The 27,712-nt window shown below is 34.6% G+C and overlaps 1 protein-coding gene across 1 annotated transcript in view; it reads left to right on the top strand.

Moving 5' to 3' along the window:
* The window catches only part of dup (chromatin licensing and DNA replication factor double parked), a 94,531-nt gene that overhangs the window by 37,916 nt on the left and 28,903 nt on the right, over positions 1–27,712 (top strand). The window contains exons 5-8 of the mRNA XM_090398439.1: positions 1,115–1,284; positions 9,029–9,213; positions 9,332–9,520; positions 20,965–21,096. Of these exons, the coding sequence (XP_090254565.1) occupies positions 1,115–1,284; positions 9,029–9,213; positions 9,332–9,520; positions 20,965–21,096 (676 nt within the window). The remainder of the gene's footprint in view (positions 1–1,114; positions 1,285–9,028; positions 9,214–9,331; positions 9,521–20,964; positions 21,097–27,712) is intronic.

Genomic DNA, 27,712 nt, shown 5'->3' with positions numbered 1-27,712 from the left:
AAGAAAACAAATTCAGAGCTGGCGACATTGTACTCCTATTCCCCCCTCCCCCCACACACATATACCACTACCATCATCCTAATAGGTTATATTGAATATTAAAGGTAATAGGCATAAAAGATTTTAATTTAAGAAAGGAATTTTTCAATAGATATTGCAACATTGAGGGAATGATGTTCAAAATAGTCATGGGGGGAAAAAAATAAATAAATAAATAAAATGCTTCAAAGGAGATTTTGTGAACTGTAGACTTAAACACAAAATGTATAGGTAGATAGTGTTTTTTTTTTATGTAATTAAGAATTTATTCTCAACATTGTGATTGGCATCCTCTGGGATGAGTAGTTATTTAACATGGCTATCATTGCGAAATGTTTTGGCGACTGCAGGACATTAAAAATAGTCTTCATGTACTGGAACACATTTTTAATTCATTGTTAAGAATCTCAAATAGTATTTCATTGTATGTTCAACATTCATGGTAGGAAAAATGCACATAGATCACAGGAATAGTTGGTCATAGTGAATTTTCTTTATAGGCTTAGGAGCTTTGGTCAAGACTTTTTGATGTTTTGTTATAACTATATCTTTTTATAGCAACAGATGACTGTATGTGTGCTTGCAAATATAGATATAACTAGGTTTCGACAAATTATGCAAAAAATGTATAATTATACTTACCCAAGATCCTTCCCTTTTTTTTAATGATATGTCCCATTAAGTAAGTAGGGTTCCATAAAATGATTAGTGGTGCTGCATCTATGTTTTCTTCAAGTTAAAAAGATTTTGTTTAGAAAGTTTTTTTATCAAATAAAAAATGTTCTATTTTGTTCAGTTTGTATCTACTTGCCAGCTGGCAAAATCAGGTCACCACTTATGAGTGGGTGAGCATGTTTGTTAAGTACTGGATATAACTAATTATAAAAGCTTTCTGCAGTTTAAGAACAGAGAGGATATTTATATCTTGAGTTCAGAGTTTTTGAAGTCTTCAGTAAATAATTTTTTGTGCTTCATTTTTAAAAGCAGTGAAATTACACTAAAAGTTTGATTTTTGGCATTTAGTAAAATTATTTTTCATTTTAGAAATCTTAAAAGAAAAACTTATTTATTATAGATCATTTGACAAAGTGAAGTTAGGACAGATCAAAACAGTTTTTCCATTTGCATATAACTTTTCTCAAGAGAAAGGATTTCCTATGTTCGTATGCAATAAAGGATCATCTAATTATCAGCTAGTTATAAACTTCAGCTTTACCTACCAAGATAATCAGGAGTTGTATAAAGGTAAGATATTTTATTTAGAATAATGCAACATTTTTGAACTATAATAACAATTGAATGGTTTATTGACTTCTTGCTACTTTGTTATACCTCACCACAAACATTCCTGTTGATTAGAAAGAAGAAGTATTATATTTATATTTCATTTGATATTAGCATCCTTTTACATTTAAAAAAAAAAATGAGAATGGATGAGGGAATAATTTGGATTAAACTAGGTTCGGTAATTACAAATACTGTCCTATCCGTGGCTTTAATCATTGATTGATTAAAACCATTAGCTCCACAGTAGGAACTTTTATGAAATCATAGTTTATTTTGCAGTTCAAGATTTAACAGGGAAGCCTGCTGTCAACATACGTGTTTTTAGCTTAAGATATGGAATAAGCTACCAAATTTGCATTTCAGGAATTGTATGTTCCAATACCAGAAAAATATTTTGTACATAGATGTAGAAGGACATGAAAGAGATCTAGACAGTCACACTGTTTCACTCTGGATTTTTTTTTCCAAGCTCTGGTTTAGCCGAAAATGTGGCTTGCATCAAGAACTTCAGCTTCATACTCTGCCTATACCAAAGCACATGGCATATGCAAAGATCCAAATCTGATTTCATAAAGGCTGCCAGCAGAAATCTCCTCCTGTCCAAATGGAAGCCATGCCTTCTGGTTTCTTGCTTAGGCTGTTGAATGCACCTACCTCTGTTCTGCACTTTGCCTCTGTCTCATCCTGATGGCACCACTATTACTTCATCCAAAGATTAAGCTGACCTCCTAGCATCACTCTTTTTCTCAAACTCCTTGAGTTTTTTGTGTATAGTGAAGAGTTGGCTCTTAAAATAGGCTCTTGAACAAAAGAGAATGCCAAGTTTCTTAGATGTTGAGGAGGCTATTGATGTAATGTCTTTATGCAAGGTAAGATGGGAGGTAAACATTAGTCCAAGCAAAGAGATCTGATTGTCTGATTTGTGTATTACTCATGGTAAGGATAGGTGAGCTGGGATCTCTTTTGTGCGAGAAAAAGGCAAGACTGTATTTCAGTGGCATTGAACATAACAAGTTGTCCTTGCCCCATTCAAGGATAGTACATCGATCTTGTAGCCTGGGGTGTCAGAGTACTGCTTGGTTTGTCAAATGAGTAGGATGAATGGAGAGTACTATTGTCTGCAAATCTGTAGATAGGATTAGTGGTTATTGTGAGGTCATTTATGTACAGGAGAGAGTAGGTGATAGAAGAGAGCCGTGATAGATGACTAAGGGAAATTACCTCCTGCTATACCAGTATCCAAGCACCGTATACTTGTAGTTCTTCGAAAAAAGTCTTCTGGTCCTGATGGCATCTCCTCAGTTGTTCTCAATCATTGTGCTCCAGAGTTAGCACCCATCCTATATTGTCTCTATAATTTATTATACATATCTGGTACTTATCCCAATACATGGAAGCAATCTCATATCCATCCTATTCCAAAAAAAGGGTGGTAGAAGTCTACTGTCAAATTACTGACCAATTGCCATGCTCCTCTCCAAAATAATGGAAAAGTCATCAGTAGCCAACTCCTTCACTACAAATTGGCCCAGAAATTAATCAGTGACCGCCACTACAGATTTTGCCATTCAAGATCCACTACCGGATATTTTCCAAACACTGGTTTAACCAAAAATTTGGCTTGCATCAAGAACTTCAGCTTCATATTCTGCCTATACTTAGCTTAGATCACCTACCGCTGGGCATGTACCATGAAAAGATTCAGAGAAATTTGTGCTGTTGTCCTTGATATTTCCAAAACTTTTGAGCATATGTTTCATTGAAGGCTACTGAACAAATTCCCATCCTTCAGTCTGCCACCCCTCTGTAATTGGGTACCCAGCTTTCCCTCTGGTCGTTCTCTGCAAGTCATGGTAAATGGCTCCCTCTCTTCGAGCTTCACCACCAAGACTGGAGTGCCTCAAGGCTGTCTCCTAACAAGGTTTGGGATGGTGCACCTAAAATCCTTGATACCATCCAGAGCTAGGATGGCATCAAGGATTTTTTCATTCCTACACTTCTGTTGCACCTGTTAATATAGGAGCTGCAGCTGGCCAGCATCCATTTACAGTAATGCTACCCATGATCATTTATATCATTATCAAATTCCTGATATATACCCTCGAGGGGGGTGTACAGGATATGATAGTACTACATGAAAAATTACATCATTACTAACTTCCTATCTACAATTTTCCTCCAAATCAGTCTGTTACCTGTCGAGACTCAAACATTATCAGATATCTTATATCCACCTATATCTTGGGCTTCCTCTGAGTCTTTTATCTACAAACCTGACAGAGAAGAACACTTGTTTTGCTAATCTTTCCTCTCCCATTCTGTTTAAATAACCATACCACCTTGAGATTAGCTCTGCTAACGAAATTCCTGGATGCTGACAATGTCAAGTTCTTTCCTAATATCCTCGTTTTTAATATGATATTGCCATTGATGCCATCTGTTCATCCCCCTAATCTTTCTCAGCATTCTCATATCTGCAGTCTGTGGTCAAGTGTTTTACTTCTGACCCAACTCTAGATCCATAAGTTAAAACTGGTTTGAATGCTGTCTTGTACACAGCTAATTTAGTGTTTTGACTAATTTCTCTCTTAAAAAATCAGCTAACGCCTTTTTATTCCCGTATACGAGGAGTAGGCGAGGCCATTTAGCCCTATCTAACTTTTGGAGACTGAGTGGGCAGTTCAATCTCCACTGGTACCAATCAGAGATAGATGGCCCAAGGCTATCACTAATTAAGCAGTACACAGTGAAGAGAGACGGCTCAAATGTGCCGCCATCTCGTGGTCCCTAACCCTAACAATATATTTAATGTCTGAAATAATGTGGGTTCTACGGTCGATTTTCTTGAGTTTACGGGACGAAAAACCCGAGTTTCCGGGAGCAGAAACCCGCTTGCCCGTGCCAGAGATCGATTAACTCGGGAACCGGTTGAAAAAAGGCTTAGAAAAATTTCATCTAATCGCTAACTAGACTCGAAACAAGTCTTCCTTCGGGAAGACTTGTTTCTCAGTGTGTAGCTCAGTGGATGTGCAAATGCCACATCCACTGAGCTACACAGGCTCTAGAGATTTCTCTCTTATTCCATATGAATTTATTCAGTTGACTTCCTACCATACCAGCTTTGTTGATTCTGTTGTCTATTTCCATATTTAATTTACCATCTTCACTAAAAATCGTGCCTAGGTAGCTGAAATGTTTTACTTGTTCCACAGGTTCCCCGTTCACAACACACTTGACATTTTCAACAATTCTACCTATTTTCATTGTCTTTGTCTTTTTAATGCTTACCTTCATACCATATCTATTACAACAGTTATTCAATTTAGTCAGGGAATCTTGCAAACTTGTAGTGGATTTATTCAGAAGTATAATCGTCCGCATAAAGCAAAGAGCTGACATTAACAACTCCATTTATGATATCGTGTTTAATACCACTTTCCTTCATAATGTGATCCATATAGATAATGAATAACAGACGGGATAAGGTACATCCATGTCTCACACCAGACTTCACATTAAACCATCTTCCTGTACATCCTTCAATTCTAACTGCTGACTTACAACTCAAATACAGACTAGGTATTGCTTGATATAATGCCCAGTTGACACCATATAATTGTAGCGTATTGAATAGCTTCTATCTTGGCACCTTGTCATATGCCTTTTCCAGATCAACAAAACTTAAATACAGATCTTTGTTATATACCCATGCTTTCTCGACTATTTGTAGTAAAGTGAAGATCTGATCCTGACAGCCCCTATTTGGCCTGAATCCAGCTTGTTCTTCACCACGCTTTTCTTCCACAATTCTTCTCAACCCTTTCTTAAGTATACTTGCATAGATCTTGCCAGGAACACTCAGTAATGAAATACCTCTGTAATTCTCACATTTAGTTTTATTTCCCTTTTTTATATATGGGCACTATTAGAGCTCTACTCCAATCATCGGGAATTCATCCCTCTGCCCAGGCTTTCTGAACTATGCAGTGCAGCCACTGTAAGACTTTTATACCACCATATTTCAGCACTTCTAGTCGAATATCATCTACTCCTGCTGCCTTTCCACATTTCAAGCCTTTGATGGCTTTTTCTACTTCAAGTATGGATATGTATTCCTGACTGCATGCCTGGTCAGTGTTTTTTGCCACTGTGCTGTCATCATTGCTTGTTTCATTTAGCAGGTTTTTCAAAGTAATTACTCCATACTTCATGGATATCTTTTTCTCCTGTTTTCATGTCACCTTTATGATCTCTAACTCTTTTTACAGCACTCTTTTCTCCATTTCTAAGCTTCTTCAACAACCTAGAGAATATCTTACCACCTTCTTGATATTTATTTTCTATGTTCTTGCCAAAGTCCTCCCATGACTTTTGTTTAGCTAGTTTTACGCAGTGTTTTGCATTCTTACATTTGTCTCTGTATTCTCTAAGAGCACAAGCTGACTTATTTGCCAGGAACTTTTGATATGCTTTCTTCTTTTTCTTCACTGCCTCTTTAACTTCCTGTGTCCACCATGGAGTTCTGATTTTTCTATCCTTGCAGACAACTTCACCACACGCTCTCTGGCTGAATCAATCAGGGTTTTCTTCAAGGCTTGCCACTGAATCTCCAAGGTTTGGTTCCTGTTCAAACTCTTTCATTTTTTCTTTGATAATCTTTGTATATGTTAGTCTACAGTTCGCATCCGAGAGCTGCTCAACTTTTATTGGCTTTAAAACTTTCTTACATGTTATTTTTTTTCAATATGAAATTCAATTTTATCCTGCTCAAGACTAAATAGTGATCGCTTCCAATTTCAAATCCTCTGTACACTCTTTTTTGTAATAGATTTCATGGTTTGATATGAACACAGGTGGATAAGAAAATAACTATGTATTAACTTAAAAGCTAATATTTTGCTGGTATTATATCCAGCATCTTCAGAGCACACAACACAAAGTTTGTTACAGATGCAAAACAACCACAATCCGGTGTAACGGTGGGGCTAGTAAAAGTAATTGTAGCATGCAACACAAGACTAAAGTCCTGATATGGCGCCATCTAGGTTTAAAAAAAAAAAATTCAAAGTTTTGAAATAGTAGTCCAAATGATAGTCTTAGAAAGTTTAAAAAAATGAAGTAAAATAAAAGTAATAAATATTAATTTGTTCTGAAGATGACTGTCTCCCAAATCTTTGGTAGATTTATACAGCCATACTTGTTAAGGTTTGGAGTATGTTTTAAGGCTTCTATTGATTCCAGGAACAATCTCTCTGACTTGTAGAAGCTTCTGTGCATTACTTTTGTTTCTTTCCAATTGATCCTGTGTGCAGGGGGTATCCAAAGCATGGTCTGCCTGACCCAACTTGCCATAGCGAAAGTGACAGATATATTTTTTGTGTTCACTGAGGATGTCCACAGTTCTTCCTGTCTGTCCGTAGTAGGCTTGATGGCAAGAACAGGGTACTTCATAGACTCCTGGATGTGATAAAGGAGTGCATTTGTCCTTAGGTGAACGGATGAGAGTTGCTAATTTTACATAAGGTTTAAATACTGTGCGTAGTTGGTGTTTGTTAAGCACCCTAGATATCTTTTCAGATGTGCCTTTAATGTAAGGGATGATGATAGTTTTGTTGTAGTCTTCTCTGGTAGATTGAGGGGATTTCTGGGTAGCATTTAGTATGTTATCTATTTTATGGGGATTATTACCGTTGGTTAAGAAGGTGTGTCATAAGTGAGAAAGTTCAGCAGCGAGAGCAATGTCATTAGAACAGATTGCTCTAGCTCTGTGGGTTAGTGTTTTTAAGACACCATATTGTTGAGAAGGGTGATGGTGTGATTGTTTGTGTAAGTATCTTCCAGTATGTGTGGGTTTTCTATAAACCGAAAATGATAATGAACCTTCTCGAAGACGTGTGATCAGTGTGTCCAGGAAGGGTAGGCAGTCATTGACTTCTAGTTCCATTGTAAAGTGGATTTTAGGGTGCTGGCTATTTAGATGCACTAAAAATGTATTCAGTGTGTCTGGGCCATGTGGCCAAATAGCAAACACATCATCAACATAGCGTAGCCAGAGACTACATTTGAGAGTGGCTGTGTTGATAGCTAAATTTTCCAGATGTTCTATGTAGAAATTGGCTGGGGGGGGGGGGAGAAAGGGGCAAACCCATAGCTGTCCCATCTAATTGTTTGTATATTTTCCCTCTCCAAGTAAAATAACCTGCCTGTACTGTGAATTTAAATAGCTGAAATATATCTGGGAGAAATTGTGCATTTAGTAAGTTAAGTGTTTCAATCAGTGGTACATTAGTGAAAAACGAGGTGATATCAAAACTCACCATTAGGTCTGAACTATTTAAGGTGTGGTTTTCTACCCATTTTTAATAGAATTAAAATTCTATTAAAAATGGGTAGAATTCTGTACACTCTGGTGTCCTGCACCAGGGAGTAAACATCACTATCAACAATAACATGTCAATGAGACTTTTCTTATTCCTTGCCTCTTCTCTCCATGTGAATTTGTGCACATTTTTATGTTGGAACATGGTGTTAGTAATAACCAGTCCATGTCCTGAGCAGAAATCCAACAATTATTTGCCATTATTCCAAATTTTCCCAAAATATTTTTGTATGTCTGACAATCATTTCCTATTCTGCTGTTCAGATGCCCAACAAGGACCAACGTTTCCTTTTTCATTGTGTCAGTTGCTTTTTCTAAAGCATCAAAAAATTCCTCCACTTCTACCTTAGTAGAACCTTCTGTGGGACCATAGGCACAAATAAGTCTCATTGTCCAGTTCCCCCATTCTCATATTTGCCCACATTACTCTACTTGAGACTGCCTGCCATTCAAGAAGATTAGCCTCGTATTTTGTGTTGTATACTATGGCTACTCCTTCTTTTCCTTGATTGTCATTGCCTGAATATAACATTTTGTATTTATTGTTCAAGAAGACATCACCAGTTTTTTGTCTTTTTTGTTTCAGTCACCCCCTGTTATGTCGATTACGGGATGAAAAATCCTAGTTTATAGGAGAAAAAATCCGCTTGCCCGTGCCAGAGATCAACTAACATGGAAACCAGTTGAAGAAAGGCTTAGAAAAAGTTCCTCCAGTTGGCGACTAGACTTGAACTTAAGTCTATCTTCAGGCATCTTTGTGCAGAAGAGCAACTGCCACTTCACTGAACTATATAGACCCCTCGTTTAATTTTATAGTTTTTGTAGCACATATAATTTGTATTTTTATAATAACCAGAATGACTACAGCCCTTAGTTACATACTTTGTACTGTTACTTTAAGAGTTTCTGTTCTTTATTAAGTCTTTTCCCTAAACTATTAATCTCTATCACTTTAACAGTAATTGTAGGATATTTTTTATAATGTATGTCATAATTACTTTTACTATCTGCTGTTATCACTTGTATTGTTCTAAATTCTTGTTGCATCGCTTTTGCATTATATTTTCATTTGTATGACTTCTGAATTTTCAGAAGTTCAGTGTTAATAAATTTTCAATATCAGTTATCAATATATTACAAGATGTATTTATGCTTTATAATTTTTGCAGCTATTTTGACATTTATTATGTTAGTGTGACATTTATAGAAACCTCTATACACAATATAATATTCATTTGAAGTGACTTGCATATTTAATTCTTTTATACTTACTCCTAATATTTTGAAATGTAATTAAACATTTAATTACTTTTTCCCTCTAAGGGTTCCTGGGTAGGAAAGTTGGTACTGAAACCAGAACATCATCATTATCAGCAACTTCTAATGTTTCCAATCAGAAAAATTTGTCACATAAGGATTCTTTCCAAATTGTACCACCTTCTTACCTTCTGGAAAGAAGAGCTATATTTTCTAATAATCTTATTGAAATTGTAAAGACACACCATGAGGTAATTAAAAAGCTTACTTAATTTTTTGATTATTTGAAATATATTGTATAAAAAAGTAGTTATTAACTGTCTTTATAAATGTACCTTTTCTTACTGAAAAAAAATCGACTGTTTTTAGACTTTCTTGGCCAATTTGACTCCACCAATTTATGTTCATACGGATGAACTGGTTCGATGGCACCCTCGATTTCCACTAGATACAGTTGCAGATATTTTGCCTTCTGATTTACCTGAGCCTCCAGATAATCAGAAATATAGCACAGCACAAGATGTTCTAGATAAAGTAAGAGGAAAAGTTGGAGAAAAAGTAAGCTATTTTTCTGTCATTTATTATGAGTAATAACAATAATCCACTGACATTCAAAATTACCCACTGAAATTCTAAGAAAAATTGTTTTTCCTTATGGCTCGACAGCCCAAATTGATCCTTGATTCTCATGTTTGAATATTGCAGTATGTTTTTACTGTGTTATTGATAAATAAATAGTAATTGAGCAGGTTAAAATCAAAGAATTTTGCTGATTTAAACTGAATGTTACTTTGATATGTTTTGCATCTTCATGAAAATGCTATATGTGGGGGGGGGGGCTCAAATGCTTTACACAGCTGTTATTTCAGTGAAGCCTATATATAATGTTGTGTAAACCTTGTATATGATTGCTGGCATAACAGAAGTCTTGAATGTTTATACTGATTAATGATTTCCAGACGTCATGAAGTATAATTCCTTGGTTTTTATTTAATGTGCCATGTGAGCGAATCACAATAGGTGACTTGGGATATATAAGATCTCTTGTCCCTGCAGAAAGGTGTATGAGAGTCATAATGGGAGAAGCTTTTGAAATCTGTAAGAAAGAAAAGAAAAAAAAAACAATGTAGACAACATTAAAAATAAAATAGAAGAAAGAAGCAGATGCAGAACATCGAACTGTAGATTGGTAAGCACAGTCTCCATGATTGAATGTTGCATATTAATGACTTCCAGATGTCAAGAAGTAGAATTTCACTGATTTTCTTCTAATTTTAATTCCTTATGATTTCTTCTAAGAAAATATGTTTTGCCAGAATGTTCAAGGAGTCATCTAAGATAATTTGCTCACACAGCACATTAAATAGAAACCAAGAAGTTATACTTCTTGACTTTTGGAAGTCATTAATTAGTGTATTTAACATTCAAGACTACTGTTATGCAGTCAAAGGCAGATTTACTTAACAATGTACAGGTTTTGCATGTTATGCCTAATGATACATGACTGAACTGTCTATTCAGTATCTTTCACTTTGTGAAATAACAGCTGTCTAAAGCATTTCAGATTTTTTGTTTTTTTCTGATCTCCCCTGAAGAAGTTAGCCCCAAAAAAGTGACACGTTAAAGTAACATTCCGTTTAAATTAGTAAACTTCTACAACTTGAGTTTACAAGTTGTAGAATTTTACAAGTTTAACCTGCTTGGTTATTTATTTAGGTAATAAAAAGTCCTCATAGTTATTATTTAAAAAAAAAAAAAACTTCTCCATTCTTGAAAAAATATCTATACATTTTATTCTTGGTTTTTCTTTTGGTCATTTTACCAAACATTTTATGGTCTTCTTAGGAATACAATCTTACATTCAAAATTTCATATTAAAATTTTGGAATAAATTACTAACATAAAAAAAATTAATATAATAAGAATTGATACAGTAATGAAATTCTTAACAAAAAAAGGTAATACAGCAATCCCTCGATTAGTGTGCCTAATGCATTCTTTAAAACAGGCGCATTAATCGAAAATGCACTAATCGAATATAATAACCTATGGGGAAAAGTATAATTCGTTTTTTAAATTTCTTTTTTGAACCTTAATTTTTTTATAAAAGAATTAAGGGTATGTCTCAGTGCCTATTTAAAGGAAAAACCATAAAGCCAACCGACGGTATGGCCCTATTGCCTCTTCTACCTGTCTGCAAATTTTACTGCTTCTCTCTTCATCAGGGTCAGCCTCTAATCATTGCTGCTTAAAAACTTCGATTGTACAAAAAATATTTTCAAATTGTTTCTGTGAAATGTCTTTTGGCTGACTGTCAGTGGTTAAATTTTTTTCATATTCTTTGGGATCTTCCCGCTGTGCATCTAAATTTAGCAGTCGGAATCACTCAGTTCTTTAGAATGAGATAACGTCCAAGATTTTATTAACTCTTGGACATTATCATTGAAGGGGAGAAAGAAATGAAGGATGTACGAATTGGTCACCAACATGCGAAATCGCGTGCTTTATAGATAAAATTTCCCAACTCTTATACAAGCAAAATAGTTACCACTTTAAAAACTACAATGATCATAAAAGAGCAGTTAATTTTCCGATGTGTAATAATAAACATCCCGGATAGATGACCCTATTATCAGAATGGATTCTGCTTTTTGTGACATGCACAGAAGTGTCAAAGGGTTTCGAATCTGTGAGCGTACTATAGCAGACAACATAAATTTTGGCAGTAAAAATTTGGAACATAGTATACATACTGTTACATGGAAGTAGTGTATTATGCCATTAAAAATAACTTTGGAAAATGTTTTAAATTGGTAACAAAATTGTTTCATTCTGGTGAGTGATTTTTTTTAAAATAGTTAGCCATAAAAATGTATAGATAGAAAATTTTTTAAATCTGTAACATTTAGTTTTAAGATGTATATAGGCACACTAATCGAATTTGGGTATCGAAAAACAAATGACGCATTAATCGAGGGATTGCTGTACTCCAGAAGAACAATGATTTAGCAAAGCCATATCATTGTCATCATCAAATTCCTGATATGTTACCCTCAGAGGGTGTACAGGATATTATGATAGTACTACATAAAAAGTTACACTCATTTCGGGAATTATAGACTTTACAACCATATTATAAATAACTATTTTTAATTTCCGGACATTTCAACCTTCATATCAAGGTCATCATCTAGAATATATACAAGGACAAGGTGAGTTACATTTCACACAGTAAGCTAAAGAAACAATGATTTGATCACCGGTTATTCTACTGGCATGACCGTCATCAAATTCCTGCCATGTACCCTCAAGGGGTGTCATTATTGTAGATAGGAAGTCATTACTAACTTCCTATCTACAATTTTCCTCCAAATCAGTCTGTTACTGATTTGGAGGAAAATTTTACTCCAACATTATCAGATCTTATATTTCTATCGTATCAATCCACATATATCTTGGTCTTCCTCTGGGTCGTTTTCCTGCCAACCTGGCAGAGAACACTTGTTTTGCTAATCTTTCCTCTCCCATTATGTTTAAATGACCATACCACCTGAGATTAGCTCTGCTAATGCATTCCTGAATGCTGACAATGTCAAGTTCTTTCCTAATATCCTCATTTTTTATATGATATTCCTATTGATGCCATCTGTTCTCGCCTCTAATCTTTCTCAGGACTCTCATATCTGTGGGCTCTAGTCTTTGGTCAAGTGTTTTACTTCTAACCCAGCTCTCAGATCCATAAGTTAAAACTAGTTTGAACACTGTCTTGTATACAGCTAATTTAGTGTTCCGACTAATTTCTCTCTTATTCCATATGAATTTATTCAATTGACTTCCTACCATACTAGCTTTGTTGATTCTATTGTCTATTTCCATATTTAAATTACCATTTTCACTAAAAATCATGCCTAAGTAGCTGAAATGTTTTACTTGTTTCACAGGTTCTCCATTCACAACGCAGTTGACATTTTCAATGATTCTGCCTATTTTCATTGTCTTTGTCACTTTATTGCTGACCTTCATACCATATCTATTATAGCAGTTATTCAATTTAGTCAGGGAATCTTGCAGACTTGTTGTGGATTTATTGATAAGTATAACATCGTCCGCATAAAGCAAAGAGCTGACATTAACATCTCCAATTCTGATATCATGTTTAATACCACTTTCCTTCATAATGTGATCCATATAGATAATGAATAACAGAGGGGGTAATGTACATCCTTGTCTCACACCAGATTTAACATTAAACCATCTTCCTCTACTTCCTTCAATTCTAACTGTCGACTTACAACTCAAATACAGACTAGGTATTACTTGATATAATACCCATCAACACCATATAACTGTAGCATATTGAATAGCTTCTCTCTTTGCACCTTGTCATATGCCTTTTCCAGATCTACAAAACTTAAATACAGATCTTTGTTATATTCCCATGATTTCTCTACTATTTGTCATAAAGTGAAGATCTGATCCTAACAGCCTCTATTTGGCCTGAATCCAGCTTGTTCTTCACCAAGCATTTCTTCCACAATTCTTCTCAACCGTTTCTCAAGTATACTTGACTAAATCTTACCAGGAACAAGTAGGGAAATACCTCTGTAATTCTCACGTTCAGTTTTATTTCCCTTTTTATATACGATGAGAGCTCTACTCCATTCATCGGGGATTCGTCCCTCTGTCCAGGCCTTCTGAACTATGCAGTGCAGCCACTGTAAGACTTTTATACCAGCATACTTGGACATTTCTGGTCGAATATCATGTATTCCTGCTGCCTTTCCACATTTCAAACCTTTGATGGCTTTTTCTACTTCAAGTATGGATATGTATTCCTGACTGCATGGCTGGTCAGTGTTTTTTACCACTCTGCTATCACTGCTTGTTTCATTTAGCAATTTTTCAAAGTAATTACTCCATACTTCAAGGATATCTTTTTCTTCTGTTTACATGTCAACTTTAGCATCTCTAACTCCTTTTACAGCACTCTTAATGGCGAGCCCATGGCTGTGCCTTCTTTTTGTAGGTGGAAAGCATTTTGCCATACAAAATAACCAGAACGTAATACATGCACAAAGAGCGCCGTGATATCTGGTGGGAATTTGTTCTTTTAAAAGAAGGATTGTGTCATTGATTGGGACATTCGTAAAGAGGGCAGACATCAAAACTGACTAATAAATCATCTTTTTCTAATGTAGTGTCTTTGATTATGTTTATGAAGTGTTATGTATTTCTGATATAGGAGGGAGATATATCCCTCCTATTGCTAACTTTCATATGGAACATTTTGAGCAACACACTTTAGATTCCTCTCCTTTAAAACCCAAAGTCTGGCTTAGATACATTGACAATGTGTTCGCGATCTGGCCCCATGGCCGCCAGAAACTAGACAAGTTCCTTAGCCACCTAAACAAACAACAAAATGCATACAGTTCACAATTAAGATTGAAAAACAGAACACACTTCCATTTCTAGATACACTTGTCACACATCTTCCTTCTGGCAGTCTTTCGTTCACTGTTTACCGGAAACCGACACGTACTGGCCTTTTTTTTTTTTTTTTTTTGATACCTCCAGGGAGTCCAAAGACTCATCGAGGGAGAGGGCACCAACAGCATCAAACGATTTGTCCCCTTCCAATATATACACAAATTCCCACCCAACACAAAAACTAGGTGTCGTTAATACTCTATAAAACATTGCTTTGAACATCTGCTCCAATGAACAAGCATTGAAAGATGAATTTAAAGTTATCAGCAATACTTTTCTATGAAATGGTTACAGCCAAATCACCATTAACAAAATTCTCTACAAGACCTCAATAAAAAACAAAGATAAACCAGACTACAATAAAACTATAACCATTCCTTACATTAAAGGGACATCAGATAAAATAAACAGAATACTACAGAAATACAACCTCAATGCCATCTTTAAACCTCCTGCAAAATTAAAAAGCTCATCCAAAGACCCACTCCCTTCGCTGGCCCATCCTGGAGTATACCATATTTATTGTACCTCTAATAATCTACTATACATAGGGGAAACAGGATGCACAGTTCCTATCATGCAAAAGGAACATAAACGATACATTAAATATAATAACTATGGTGAAGCTGGCCTTTCTGATTATGCCCTGAACACTTTACATAGAATTGACTGGAAAGGCACCAATGGTTTACATCACACCAAAACATGGTATGAATGCAAATTTAAGGAAGCTTATGAGATTCTTATCAACCACCCCAATCTGAACAATAATATGGGTCTAAAAATCCCAAACATATGGAAGGCACATATTCTTCCCATAGAACCTTTCTTCCTAAGAGCTAACTATAAACAGGACTGTAGATAATCCAGAATCTTAAATCTAATATAACAACTGTTATGTTAAAAAATAGGATATCATTGTTACTGTAGGAAAACTACCAATATGAAAGAATGTTTCTCCCATGTTATCTTAAAATGTTACATTACAGAAACTACATCGAAGCTAAATAGAATTTAGTTTTGATGTAGTTTCTAAATGTTTAATTAATTTTTTATTTTATCTGTATTTTTTTTTTTTTTCACTAGAGGTCATGCCAGTATAATAACCAGTGATCAAATCATTGTTTCTTTAGCTTACTGCATGAAATGTAACTCAGCTTGTCCTTGTATATTTGTATGTATATGTCGCAGGAAAATGATGAAAATAGGAATTTGATCAAATCCCTAAGGGATATGATCAATTCACGGAAGATGTTAAAATAACAACTCTGTGGGGTGATTTCCCTGAAGAAAGTAAGTGATTTGATCAAATTCCTTAACTGTTTTAGTGATTTGATCAAATCCCTTAACTGGTGAAAAGATGAAATAATATTGTTTAGATGTTAAAGTATTTATTTAGTAAACCATGCATTATTAAATGTAGAATAGTTAATACAACAATAGTCATTTAAGCTGATATTTTTAAAAACAAAAAGGTATTTTAGTGAAATTCTAAACATTTTTCGTGGATACAAGCTCCCCTCTGGCGTCCGTGCCGGCCAAACATTACGCGAGGAAGGTTGCGCGCATTTTTATTATTGTTTTCTATATTTCGAGTTTTATCAAGTACCTACCGTAGAAAAATGAGTTCAGATATAGAAAAAAAATCAAACTCTGACTGAATTTGTATCCGAACAACAGTTCAATGAAACTGTCAGGAAGTTTTTGAACAAGCGGCATGAAAAAGAAAAACCTTTGTGGACTCGCGAAAGGATAGAAGAAGCTGTCACAATCATTGAACAATTTAAATTAGCACCACTACTTAAACTGCAACGGACACATAAACAGTACTATTATGGAAAAAAATACGATGTTATGGAAGTAGGTACTAAAAAATCTTTGATTTTGAAGAGAAAGTCTGAATTCGATCCAATTGTGAAAATAGTACCAACGGAAAATTTTTACCGTTGGTACTATTTTCACGTTTTGGCAAGTTTCGATATAATCAATCTGTTTACTAATGTTACGACTGAGGAACTCCTCATCCTGCTACAAGATTAATTCTCAAAAAAATCATGGCACTATTTAAACATATCTCCTCTGATACAATAACTTAACATACAAACAGAACTGTTTTGTATGTTGAGTTATTGAAGAGGATTGTCTGTGGGCTCATTTTTCTTCTGGTTTTAGTATATATATATATATATATATATATATATATATATGGAAACATTCGAAATTGAAAAAAATGTCCTAGAAAAATACCATCTAAAATCCAAATTATGGAAAAAATATGTCAATGGCATATTCTTAGTCAGGGACCATGGACTACCTTCACTTTTGAATTTCTGTGAGTACCTCAACAGCAAACATCCTAAGATAAACTTTACCTATGAGTTAGAATCTAATGGTTCACTTCTATTTCTGGATCTTTGACTAAGTAAAGAATCTGTAAATTAAAAGTCTTTATATTTCGAAAACCTACATGCACTGACAGATATCTAGATGCCTCTTCCCATCATTACAGACCTCAAAAAATAGGCATTATTTCAACATTAGAAGCAAGAGCCTAGTGACAAGCCTCATTACTGACAAGGATGAGCTAGCTGAGGAACTCCAATTTCTAAAATAAAATAAATAGAAAAAAAAACTTTCTAGAAAATGGCTCCAATGAATGCATTATTTCAAGACTTCTAATCAACACACCATTCGAGGTACTTCCAGTGAGAGAGAAATCAAAAGTTTTATTATTACTCTTCCATATATTAGTTCTGTTTCCATAAAGCTCACAAAAATCCTTAGAGAACATTAAAATCAAAACAGTATTCACTCCCTTTATCAGGACAAGGTCTATTTTACATATCACTATTCTGATCTATAAAATCTTTACATGACCCTAAAATACTGAGGTGTTTACCAAATATTGTGCAAGTGCAGGACATAATACTATGGACAAACAGTAAAATTTTCTGAACAGTGCATTAAAGAACATATCAGAGATTTTGAATACGCGAAAAGTGAGGCCTCAGCTCTGTCATCACATGTACTTTCTTCAACTGACCCACAAGGTGCCTCGGCATGTGAGACCTCAAGTCTTATAGAATGAGGTCTGAACTATTACACCATTACTATAATATAACCAAGATAAGAATTTGGGAATCCTTAGAAATGGCATTGATGCCAAACACATAAATGTGAATGCATAAATATGCACAGCATGCTCAGCAATGCGGTGCATAACTAGAAATATTTTTGAATTCATTGGATTCCTGTATAACTGTATAACGGTTGTCACCTTGTTAATCTTTTACTGTTGCTTTGTCTGCTGGTTTTCATTTTACATCTGAAAAAAGTCATATAATTAGAATGAGACATGATTTTGATTAAAGTAATTATTAATATATTGTTCTGGTTTCCTACTTTATATATATATATAAAATAAAACTAAGTACTTTCTTAATATAATAAGCTCAGAGATCTAGGAACTGAAACAACTACATTTCCATCATGATGAAGAGTGAGGTATAGAAATCTCTTGTTGGTTGCTGCTAGTTTGAATTGTATGTAAGTGGGATATGTCATATCTCATACCATGTCTCAACAGAAAAGAAATAAAGCTCAGGTCACATGTATGGCATATGGTCTCAATATGCCTGGAATGGTGGTGTCAGGATGATGTACCAGACCCTCCGTCATCGTCAGTCAGTGACTGCTGTAAAGAAGCTCAATGCAGAAATTGCTTGAAGATTGCTATTTGGAATGTAAGAGGTTTGAATAAACCTGGGAAATTGGCTAATGTGATGAAAGAAATGGAGAGACTGAATATTACTATATTGTGAATAAGTGAAACCTTCTTAAAGGATTTGTCGGACTTTGAGTTGAAACTTCCAAATGATATGATGCGTAAATTATATACTTTGGGTGGAGAAATATCAAGGAGAGGTGTAATATTCATTGTGGAGAAGAAAATTAGTGAAAAAATTACTTATGTAATTAAAAAATCAGAGTAATTGCATTTCTAGTGAATTCCAAGCCCAGAGATATATGCTCCTACAGAACAGATTGAAGAAGTAGATGCCAATAACATGTATTATGAAATAGATGTGGTGTATAAAAGTAGCTGGAGGCAAGTAAAATAGAGTTATTTGTGTTATAGGCGCCTGGAATGCAAAAGTTGGATCAGAAAAAATATCTACACGTGGGATCATTTGGACTTGGAATTCAGAATGAGAGAGAGAGGACAAAAATTAGTTTATTTCTGTAACAAACACAATCTCATCATAACTAACACTTATTTTGAACAAAAACCAACAGCAAGATATACCTGGGAAAGTCCTGATGGAAGATACAAAAATCAATTAGACTATATTGTGATCAGGAAGCGTTACTTCAATGGAATACGAAACTCAAAGGTTATGCCAAGTGCTGACTGTGGATATGATCATAGATAGTTCTAACGATGATAAATGTTCATCTGAAATCAATAAAAATTTAAAGGAAACAAACCTATAAATGGGATTTACAGATGCTACAAAATGCAACAGTAAAATCAAAATTTAATGAAAATGTTTCAGAACAGTTACAAAATGAAAGTGAACCTTCTCAATTGAACAAACTACAAACAGCTATCATAACTTCTGCTGAGAACCACATCAGTAAACATGAAGGAAAAAAAAAAAAACATGTATAATGCAAGAAGTAGTAATTAACCTTATCGAAAAAACATGGAAAAGAAGAGCAAATGAAGAAGAAAGATTAAGATATAATCAATGGATAAGAGAATCAAACAATTATGCAAGAGATTGAAAGAAGGATGGATAAATAACCAGTGTGCCGAGATAGAAGTGTTACAAAAAAAAGAACAAAACCAGAGAAGCATTCTGAAAGTGAAAGAACTTAATGGAAAAGCAAAACGTACTCAGTCTAACAACATAGAGTACAAAGATGGAAACATAATCATTGATAATGAAAAGATATGAGAGATGGATGGAATATTTATCAAATCTCTACGATGATGAAGAGAACATGATCGACAATTTATGACACTTTAGGTTATGTGCAACAACAGATACCACTCTACCTAAAAAATGAGATACGACACATAATAAAGAATCTTCCTAATAATAAATCACCTGCTAGTGATAACATCCCTTCAGAACTGCTAAAAGCATTGACTGGTTACAATAACATCTACTTAGTGGACACTATTCAGCACATCTATAAAACAATAGAATTACCTGAGTCTTTTACATCATCACTCTGCATACCAATTCCAAAGGAAAAAATAATGCCCAAAATCGTGAGGATTATAGAACTGTGTGAACTAATAGAACTGTTAAACTACGTGAACAACAGAAAGGCTGCTTCAGAAGAGGAATGCGAACCATTAATGCTATCCTGGAACTAAAAATATTACTAGAAAGATCACTTGAAAGGAACAGGAGCATCTGCTTCATAGACTTTCAGAAAGCCTTCAATCAAGTCAAACACAATAAACTGTTTAATATTCTAGAAAAATTAGACTTCGAAGATCATGTACAGAAACATAAAAAATATTTACTCCAAACAGCTGTTTAACTCTGAGACTTAAGAAGTGAAAATAAAAGGAGGAATTAGACAGGGTTGCATCCTTTCACCAAATTTATATATTTACAATGAGACAGTGATGAAAAAGATTGAAAAACAAAATATAGGAATCAGTGGTATAAAATACAACAATCTTAGATGTGCTGATGATACCATTCTAATTGCAGATAGAGGCCTTTGAAATGTGGTGCTACAGAAGAGTCCTGAAAATCTCATGGGCAGAGCATGTGACAAATGCAGAGGTACTACAGATAATAAAAACACAGAAATCTTTATTGCAAGAAATGATCCAAAGAAAGGTGAGACTGGCAGGACATGTATTGAGGTGATTAGCAGGACAGAGGAGACACTAATAGTTTTAGAAGGAAAGATTATGGGAAAAGGATCAAGAGGTAAAAATAAAAGAAGAATGCAGTTTGATGATATAAGATCATGGACAGAATCACGTGACTGTGCTGAAACAAAAAGAAGAGCTGCCAACAAAGAGGACTGGAAGAACATGATGCTGCACCCTCTCTGATGTCATTTCTCACAAGATTTTTGTACTGCATCCAAAAATGAATATTTTGACTATTCATCTCCTTAAAACAGACTTTTTTTACTTGATATTTGGAATTGTTCTTCATTCCGGACATCTTTTCCATTGAACTCAAGTGGCAGGTCAGTTGATCATGCTCTTCTGTGAAACTTTTTTACATTTCATACAATAGCAAAAAATTTGTGGTATTTTATATAATGCAGTTAGTTGGTTAAGTTCAGAATTTTTCTCTACCTCTGATGTAATCTAACAAGTCATGATAATTCTTACACAACATATACATAATAAACTCCCAATTACAGTATATAATTATTTTTTAATTCAAGTAATTATTACATTTCCGTTAAGAATTGTATTATTATTTTGATTGTTCTTTCATTTGATTAAAAAAAAAAAAAAAAATTAGGTTGAACAAGCCCTCAAAAGTGTTGCCAGTATGCATTTGAATTGTACATCAGAGAGAAAAATAGTGTCTGCATCCTCTGGTAAAATAAATAATGGTATTCTTAAAGGAGTCTCTAGTGCTTTATTAGAGAAGGTAAGTTTATAAAGTAGTAGAAAAATCAAGTGTAATTTAAAAAAAAAAAAAAAAAAAGCATATTTTACTTACTCTAAAAATATAATGATAACTGTGGTAAAATAAATTGCAAACTATTAATTTTTGTCTTTCATCACTTGGAGCTGTCAAGCTGTATAACTGAGAGGAGACCTCCACATAGCCTTTAAAGGAATGCGGAGAACGGACCAGGGCTTCTGACCTAATGTCCAATCCTCACCTTCTCGTGGTGCACCCTGTTTGGTATCTACTTGGATACTGAACGAACGAGGATGGCCTGGCGATTTGGGATTTAGCCGACCAAATTGTATTCCTATTGGTTAAACCAAAATAAAAAATGATGGTACAACATGACAAAATTTCATGCCGGCTGGGGCGTCACCTGGTTAAACAAGGCTGGTTGTTTTAGCCAGGAAACCAGGGTGAACAACGAAAAGTTAGCTACTGGAACAAATCTGAAAACACACCCCAACTCAACATCACCAGAGTTAAAGATCAGTACTATCAACATAAGAAGCCTGAATGGCAAAGAAATGGAGCTAGTGAGGAATTAGATAAGTACCAGATCGACATAATAGGGGTGACTGAAACAAAAAAGACAAAAAACTGGTGAGGTCTTCTTGAACAATAAATACAAAATTTTATATTCAGGCAATGACAGTCAAGGAAAAGAAGGAGTAGCCATAGTATACAACAAAAATACGAGGCTAATCTTCTTGAATGGCAGGCAGTCTCAAGTAGAGTAATGTGGGCAAATATGAGAATGGGGGAACTGGACAATGAGACTTATTTGTGCCTATGGTCCCACAGAAGGTTCTACTAAGGTAGAAGTGGAGGAATTTTTTCAGCCTTTAGAAAAAGCAACTGAGACAATGAAAAGGGAAAAGTTGGTCCTTGTTGGGGATCTAAATAGCAGAGTAGGAAATGATTGTGAGACATACAAAAATATTTTGGAAAAATTTGGAGAAAAGAGCAAAGCTAATAATAATGGCAAATATCTGTTGGATTTCTGCTCAGGACATGGACTGGTTATTACTAACACAATGTTCCAACATAAACATGGAGAGAAGAGGCAAGGAATAAGAAAAGTCTCATTGACTATGTTATTGTTGATAGTGATGTTTTCTCCCTGGTGCAGTAGACCAGAATGTATAGAGGATTTGAAATTGGAAGGGATCACTATTTAGTCCTGAGCAGGATAAAATTGAATTTCGTATTGAAAAGAATAACATGTAAGAAAGTTTTAAAGCAAATAAAAGTTCAGCTGCTCTCAGATGTGAACTGTAGACTAAAATACAGAAAGATTATTGAAAAGAAAATGAAAGTGTTTGAGAACAGGAATCAAACCTTGGAGATTCAGTGGCAAGCCTTGAAGAAAGCCCTGATTGATTCAGCTAGAGAGGCATGTGGTGAAGTTGTCTGCAAGGATAGAAAAATTAGAACTCCATGGTAGACACAGGAAGTTAAAGATGCAGTGAAGGAAAAGAAGAAAGCATATCAAAAGTTCCTGGCAAATAAGTCAGCTTGTGCTCTTAGAGAATACAGAGACAAATGTAAGAATGCAAAACACTGCGTAAAACTAGCTAAACAAAAGTCATGGGAGGACTTTGGCAAGAACATAGAAAATAAATATCAAGAAGGTGGTAAGATATTCTCTAGGTTGTTGAAGAAGCTTAGAAATGGAGAAAAGAGTGCTGTAAAAAGAGTTAGAGATGATAAAGGTGACATGAAAACAGGAGAAAAAGATATCCATGAAGTATGGAGTAATTACTTTGAAAAACCTGCTAAATGAAACAAGCAATGATGACAGCACAGTGGCAAAAAACACTGACCAGGCATGCAGTCAGGAATACATATCCATACTTGAAGTAGAAAAAGCCATCAAAGGCTTGAAATGTGGAAAGGCAGCAGGAGTAGATGATATTCGACCAGAAATGCTGAAGTATGGTTGTATAAGAGTCTCACAGTGGCTGCACTGCATAGTTCAGAAAGCCTGGACAGAGGGACGAATTTCCGATGATTGGAGTAGAGCTCTAATAGTACCCATATATAAAAAAGGGAAATAAAACAATGTGAGAATTACAGAGGTATATCGCTACTGAGTGTTCCTGGCAAGATCTGATCTATGTAAGTTTACTTGAGAAATAATTGAGAAAAATTGTGGAAGAAAAGCTTGGCGAAGAACAAGCTGGATTCAGTTCAAATAGAGGCTGTCAGGATCAGATCTTCACTTTAAGACAAAGTCAAGAAAGCATGGAAATATAACAAAGATCTGTATTTAAGTTTTGTCGATTTGGAAAAGGCATATGACAAGGTGCCAAGAGAGAAGCTATTCAATACGCTACAGTTATATGGTGTCAATGGGGCATTATATCAAGCAATACTTCGTCTTTATTTGAGTTGTAAGTCAGCAATTAGAATTGACGGAAGTACAGGAAGATGGTTTAATGTTAAATCTGGTGTGAGACAAGGATGTACATTATCCCCTCTGTTATTCATTATCTATATGGATCACATTATGAAGGAATGTGGTATTAAACCTGATATCAAAATTGGAGATGTTAATGTCAGCTCTTTGCTTTATGCGGATGATGTTATACTTCTAAATAAAACCGCTACAAGTCTGCAAGATTCTCTGACTAAAATGAATAGCTGTTGTAATAGATATGGTATGAAGGTCAGCAATAAAAAGACAAAGACGATGAAAATAGGCAGAATCATTGAAAATGTCAACTGTGTTGTGAATGGAGAACCTGTGGAACATGTAAAACATTTCAGCTACTTAAACACGATTTTTAGTGAACATGGTAAATTAAATATAGAAATAGACAGCAGAATCAGCAAAACTGGTATGGTGGGAAGTCAATTGAATAAATTCATATGGAATAAGAGACAAATTAGTCAGAACACTATATTAGCTGTATAAAAGACGGTGTTCAAACCAGTTTTAACTTATGGATCTGAGAGCTGGGTCAGAAGTAAAACACTTGACCAAAGACTAGAGACTGCAGATATGAGAGTCCTGAGAAAGATTATAGGCGTGAACAGATGGCATCAATGGCAATATCATATTAAAAACGAGGATATTAGGAAAGAACTTGACATTGTCAGCATCCAGGAATGCGTTAGCAGAGCTAATCTCAGGTGATATGGTCACTTAAACAGAATGGGCGAAGAAAGATTAGCAAAACAAGTGTTCTCTGCCGAGTTGGGAGCAAAACGTCCCAGAGGAAGACGAAGATATAGGTGGATTGATATGGTACAAAGTGCCTTAGACAATAGAAATATAAGATCTGATAATGTTGGACAAGTAATAGACTGATTTGGAGGAAAATTGTAGATAGGAAGTTAGTAATGATGTACTTTTTTTCATGTAGTCCTGTACACCCCTTGAGGGTACATGGCAGGAATTTGATGATGATGATTAATAAAGTTTAAAATCTTGTAGATGAAGTGCATGTAAAATCATACCAGATGAAATTAGTTTACTAATGCTTAAGAGTATTACATAATTTCAGTAAACATGCTTACTATATATATGTTTACCTTAATGGAGTCTGTAGGCTTGTAGCAGGAGAGCCACTAAGATTCACCAAACACTAACCATCATTTACACTACCTATCATACTTTGTTAACTCATTCACCACAGAGCACTCACAATTGACTTTGGTAACCTATTCCACTCATTCACCATTCTCCAAGCAAAAAATGTTGCCCTCACACCCTTGTGTTGGATCCTATTTCGTCTTAACCCATACTTTGGATCCGACATGTTTGTCACTACGATGTTCTTAAACAAAAAATAAGTTGCTAGTTGATTTCTAATCCAAATATAGAGAAAATTTGTATTTAATGACACTTCAATTAATACGCAGTTAAAATATTGGATACAAATTCTTACAATATTAACATAGCAGTAAATAAAATAAACTTAATAATATTTTAATACAGAGTCTTTTCACTATTAATACATATCCTTGATTAAATATCAAATAAACTTAAAGGTAGTTATATGAATATTAATTTATAAACAAGTGATTTACATTAAGTAATAATTACAAGTTTAGCTTATGTGATGGAAGATCATGTTGGATTCTGAAGCAAATATTAATTACTCAAATCTCTATATATTCAGAATCGAACACTTGCTAACATTTTTTTTAATACACATACACATGCACCAACCTACATGCACAAGAGATCCCAAGACCTATGAGTCTTTTCACTATTAATACATATCCTTGATTAAATATCAAATAAACTTAATTAATATATGAATAATATATGAATATTAATTTATAAACAAGTGATTTACATTAAGTAATAATTACAAGTTTAGCTTATGTGATGGAAGATCATGTTGGATTCTGAAGCAAATATTAATTACTCAAATCTCTATATATTCAGAATCGAACACTTGCTAACATTTTTTTTAATACACATACACATGCACCAACCTACATGCACAAGAGATCCCAAGACCTATGACATGACAGTACTTTGTTTTTGTTAAAGACTTCCAAAGAGCAGAAGTGTAGGGAATGAAGGAAGAAGATGAGAAATTAGTTCAATGAGTAGTTTGGAGCTGAACTGTATATGAGTGTAAACCAGCAGCTGTTCATGTTCATACATAATTAGAAGAAAGTGGGGAAATGATAGTAGTCAGTTCAGTGAAGCAGTGCCTGTCGAAATACCTACAAAATAGAAAAAGAAATAATGCAGCAGAGTGTCTATGGGAAAGTGGCTTGGAGTGAGTCATCAAGTAAGTGGATTGCTCTTTTCTTAATCAATCATGCCTTCTAAGCAAGGTCCTAGGTCACTGGTCGCCAAAGTGGTTGATATTGACCCCCAGGGGTTGATTGAAAAATATAAAACATCATTGTACGGGTAATATTTAATTCGGTTAACTTGGATTATCTCCATCCTGAATGACAATTAAGAGTAAATCGTGGGAACAGTGACATGAATAGGACCTGTAAGATGGAGCAAGGTCATGAAAATTTGAAAACATGCACATTCCAGATTGGGTTATCACTCCATTTTCTGCAGATATTGAAAATATCAAATGTAACTTACAAGATGAACTTATTGAATTGTCAGTTGATCTTGAAGCTAAGACGCTTTTTAAAAATAGGACTTTAAGTTACTTTTGGACGAATATAAATGTAGAAAAATATCCAAAACTTTCTGAAGTGTTACTCCCCTTTTTTGCTTACATTTCCAAGCTCGTACATGGTTGAAGCTGGTTTCAACCATGTTAATTCCATTTTAACAAAATAAAGAAATAAACTAGATATAGAATTCCATGGCAATTTAAGGCTGAAACTTACTAATTTTGAACCCAACATTGCTAATCTTGTCAAGAGTCACGAAGCACACCCTTCACGTTGACAACGTTAGTAAATTGTATACTAAGTTAATAAAAGTCTTATTTTCATATATATATAAGGAAGATTGTATTATTGTTATTTTGTTATCTAAATTAAATTTTATATTTTATATATTATTTATCCCTCCTATCAAATATGTAATGTTAAGAAGGACGTCAAAAACAAAAATGTATCCCTTTGATGTTAAGCCAATATATACTATATCATACATACAATAAAACTGTAACTATAAAATAAACAATCTAAAAACTCGCATAAGCAGCATCATTTTTGCTTGTCCTATTATAATTACGTAACAGTAAAATAGAGGGGGTCGATAAAAAGTCAAGGAACTCGTAGGGGTCAACAGTCGAAGAAGTTTGGCGATCCCTGTCCTAGATGAATCACCTCAAATGTGGGAACGGTATTCTAAGGTTGGGTGGAAAGTTCAGTTTAGAACGAAAAAGAATTCCAAGCTCTTTTGGAAGCAGAACAGGCATAAGCATATCAGAACAGACCTGATATGCTTATGCAGGACAGACTAGATTGAAAAAAAACTATGCTCTTACTTAATTTTCAGAGATGACACTAATTTTCCCCCTCACTAATCATGTACTGAAAAATTTCTTCTTTATGAATCCTATAGCACTCCCTTTTTTGCTTATCAGCCAGTTTCTGTAACCCACAAATCTACACTGCATCCCATAGACCTGCCACCATCTTGATCACTTGTTTCTGGATTCTTTCTACAGATATAAAGAGGTATAATAACCTCTGTCTCTGCTTGTTAGTGTTTTCAGTAACATAACCAAGTAATCCTACGATCAATGTATCACATTGATACATTGATCATAGGACTTATAATTCAAGTTGTCTAAAATGGCAGCCAACTGCTATATGAGCAATTGACTGTCATTCCATATTGGCACAGAGTACTTAGATGTAACTATTTGCTGTTACAGTATTTGTTTATATTAGTCCCTATTCTGTTGTATTTGTTTATATTAGTTCTTATTATGTTGCATTTAAACTTTTCCTTTATATTGCATACATGGAGAATGCACTGTGATTCATCATCAAATTCCTAATATGTCCACCCCTGAGGCTACAGGATATTATGATAGTACTACATGAAAAGTTTACGTTGTTACTAACGCTCTGTCAATGATTTATCTCCAAATTAATCTGTTATCTGTCAGGACTCCAATATATTAGATCTTATATTTCA

This window comes from Typopeltis vanoorti, chromosome 9 (genome assembly GCF_054136105.1).
Source record: "Typopeltis vanoorti isolate ZY-2024b chromosome 9, IOZ_Tvanoo_1.0, whole genome shotgun sequence".
NCBI classification, from domain to species: Eukaryota; Metazoa; Arthropoda; class Arachnida; order Uropygi; family Thelyphonidae; genus Typopeltis; species Typopeltis vanoorti.
The sequence above is the reverse complement of the archived record's forward strand: the minus strand, read 5'-3'. Positions and strand labels throughout refer to the sequence as shown.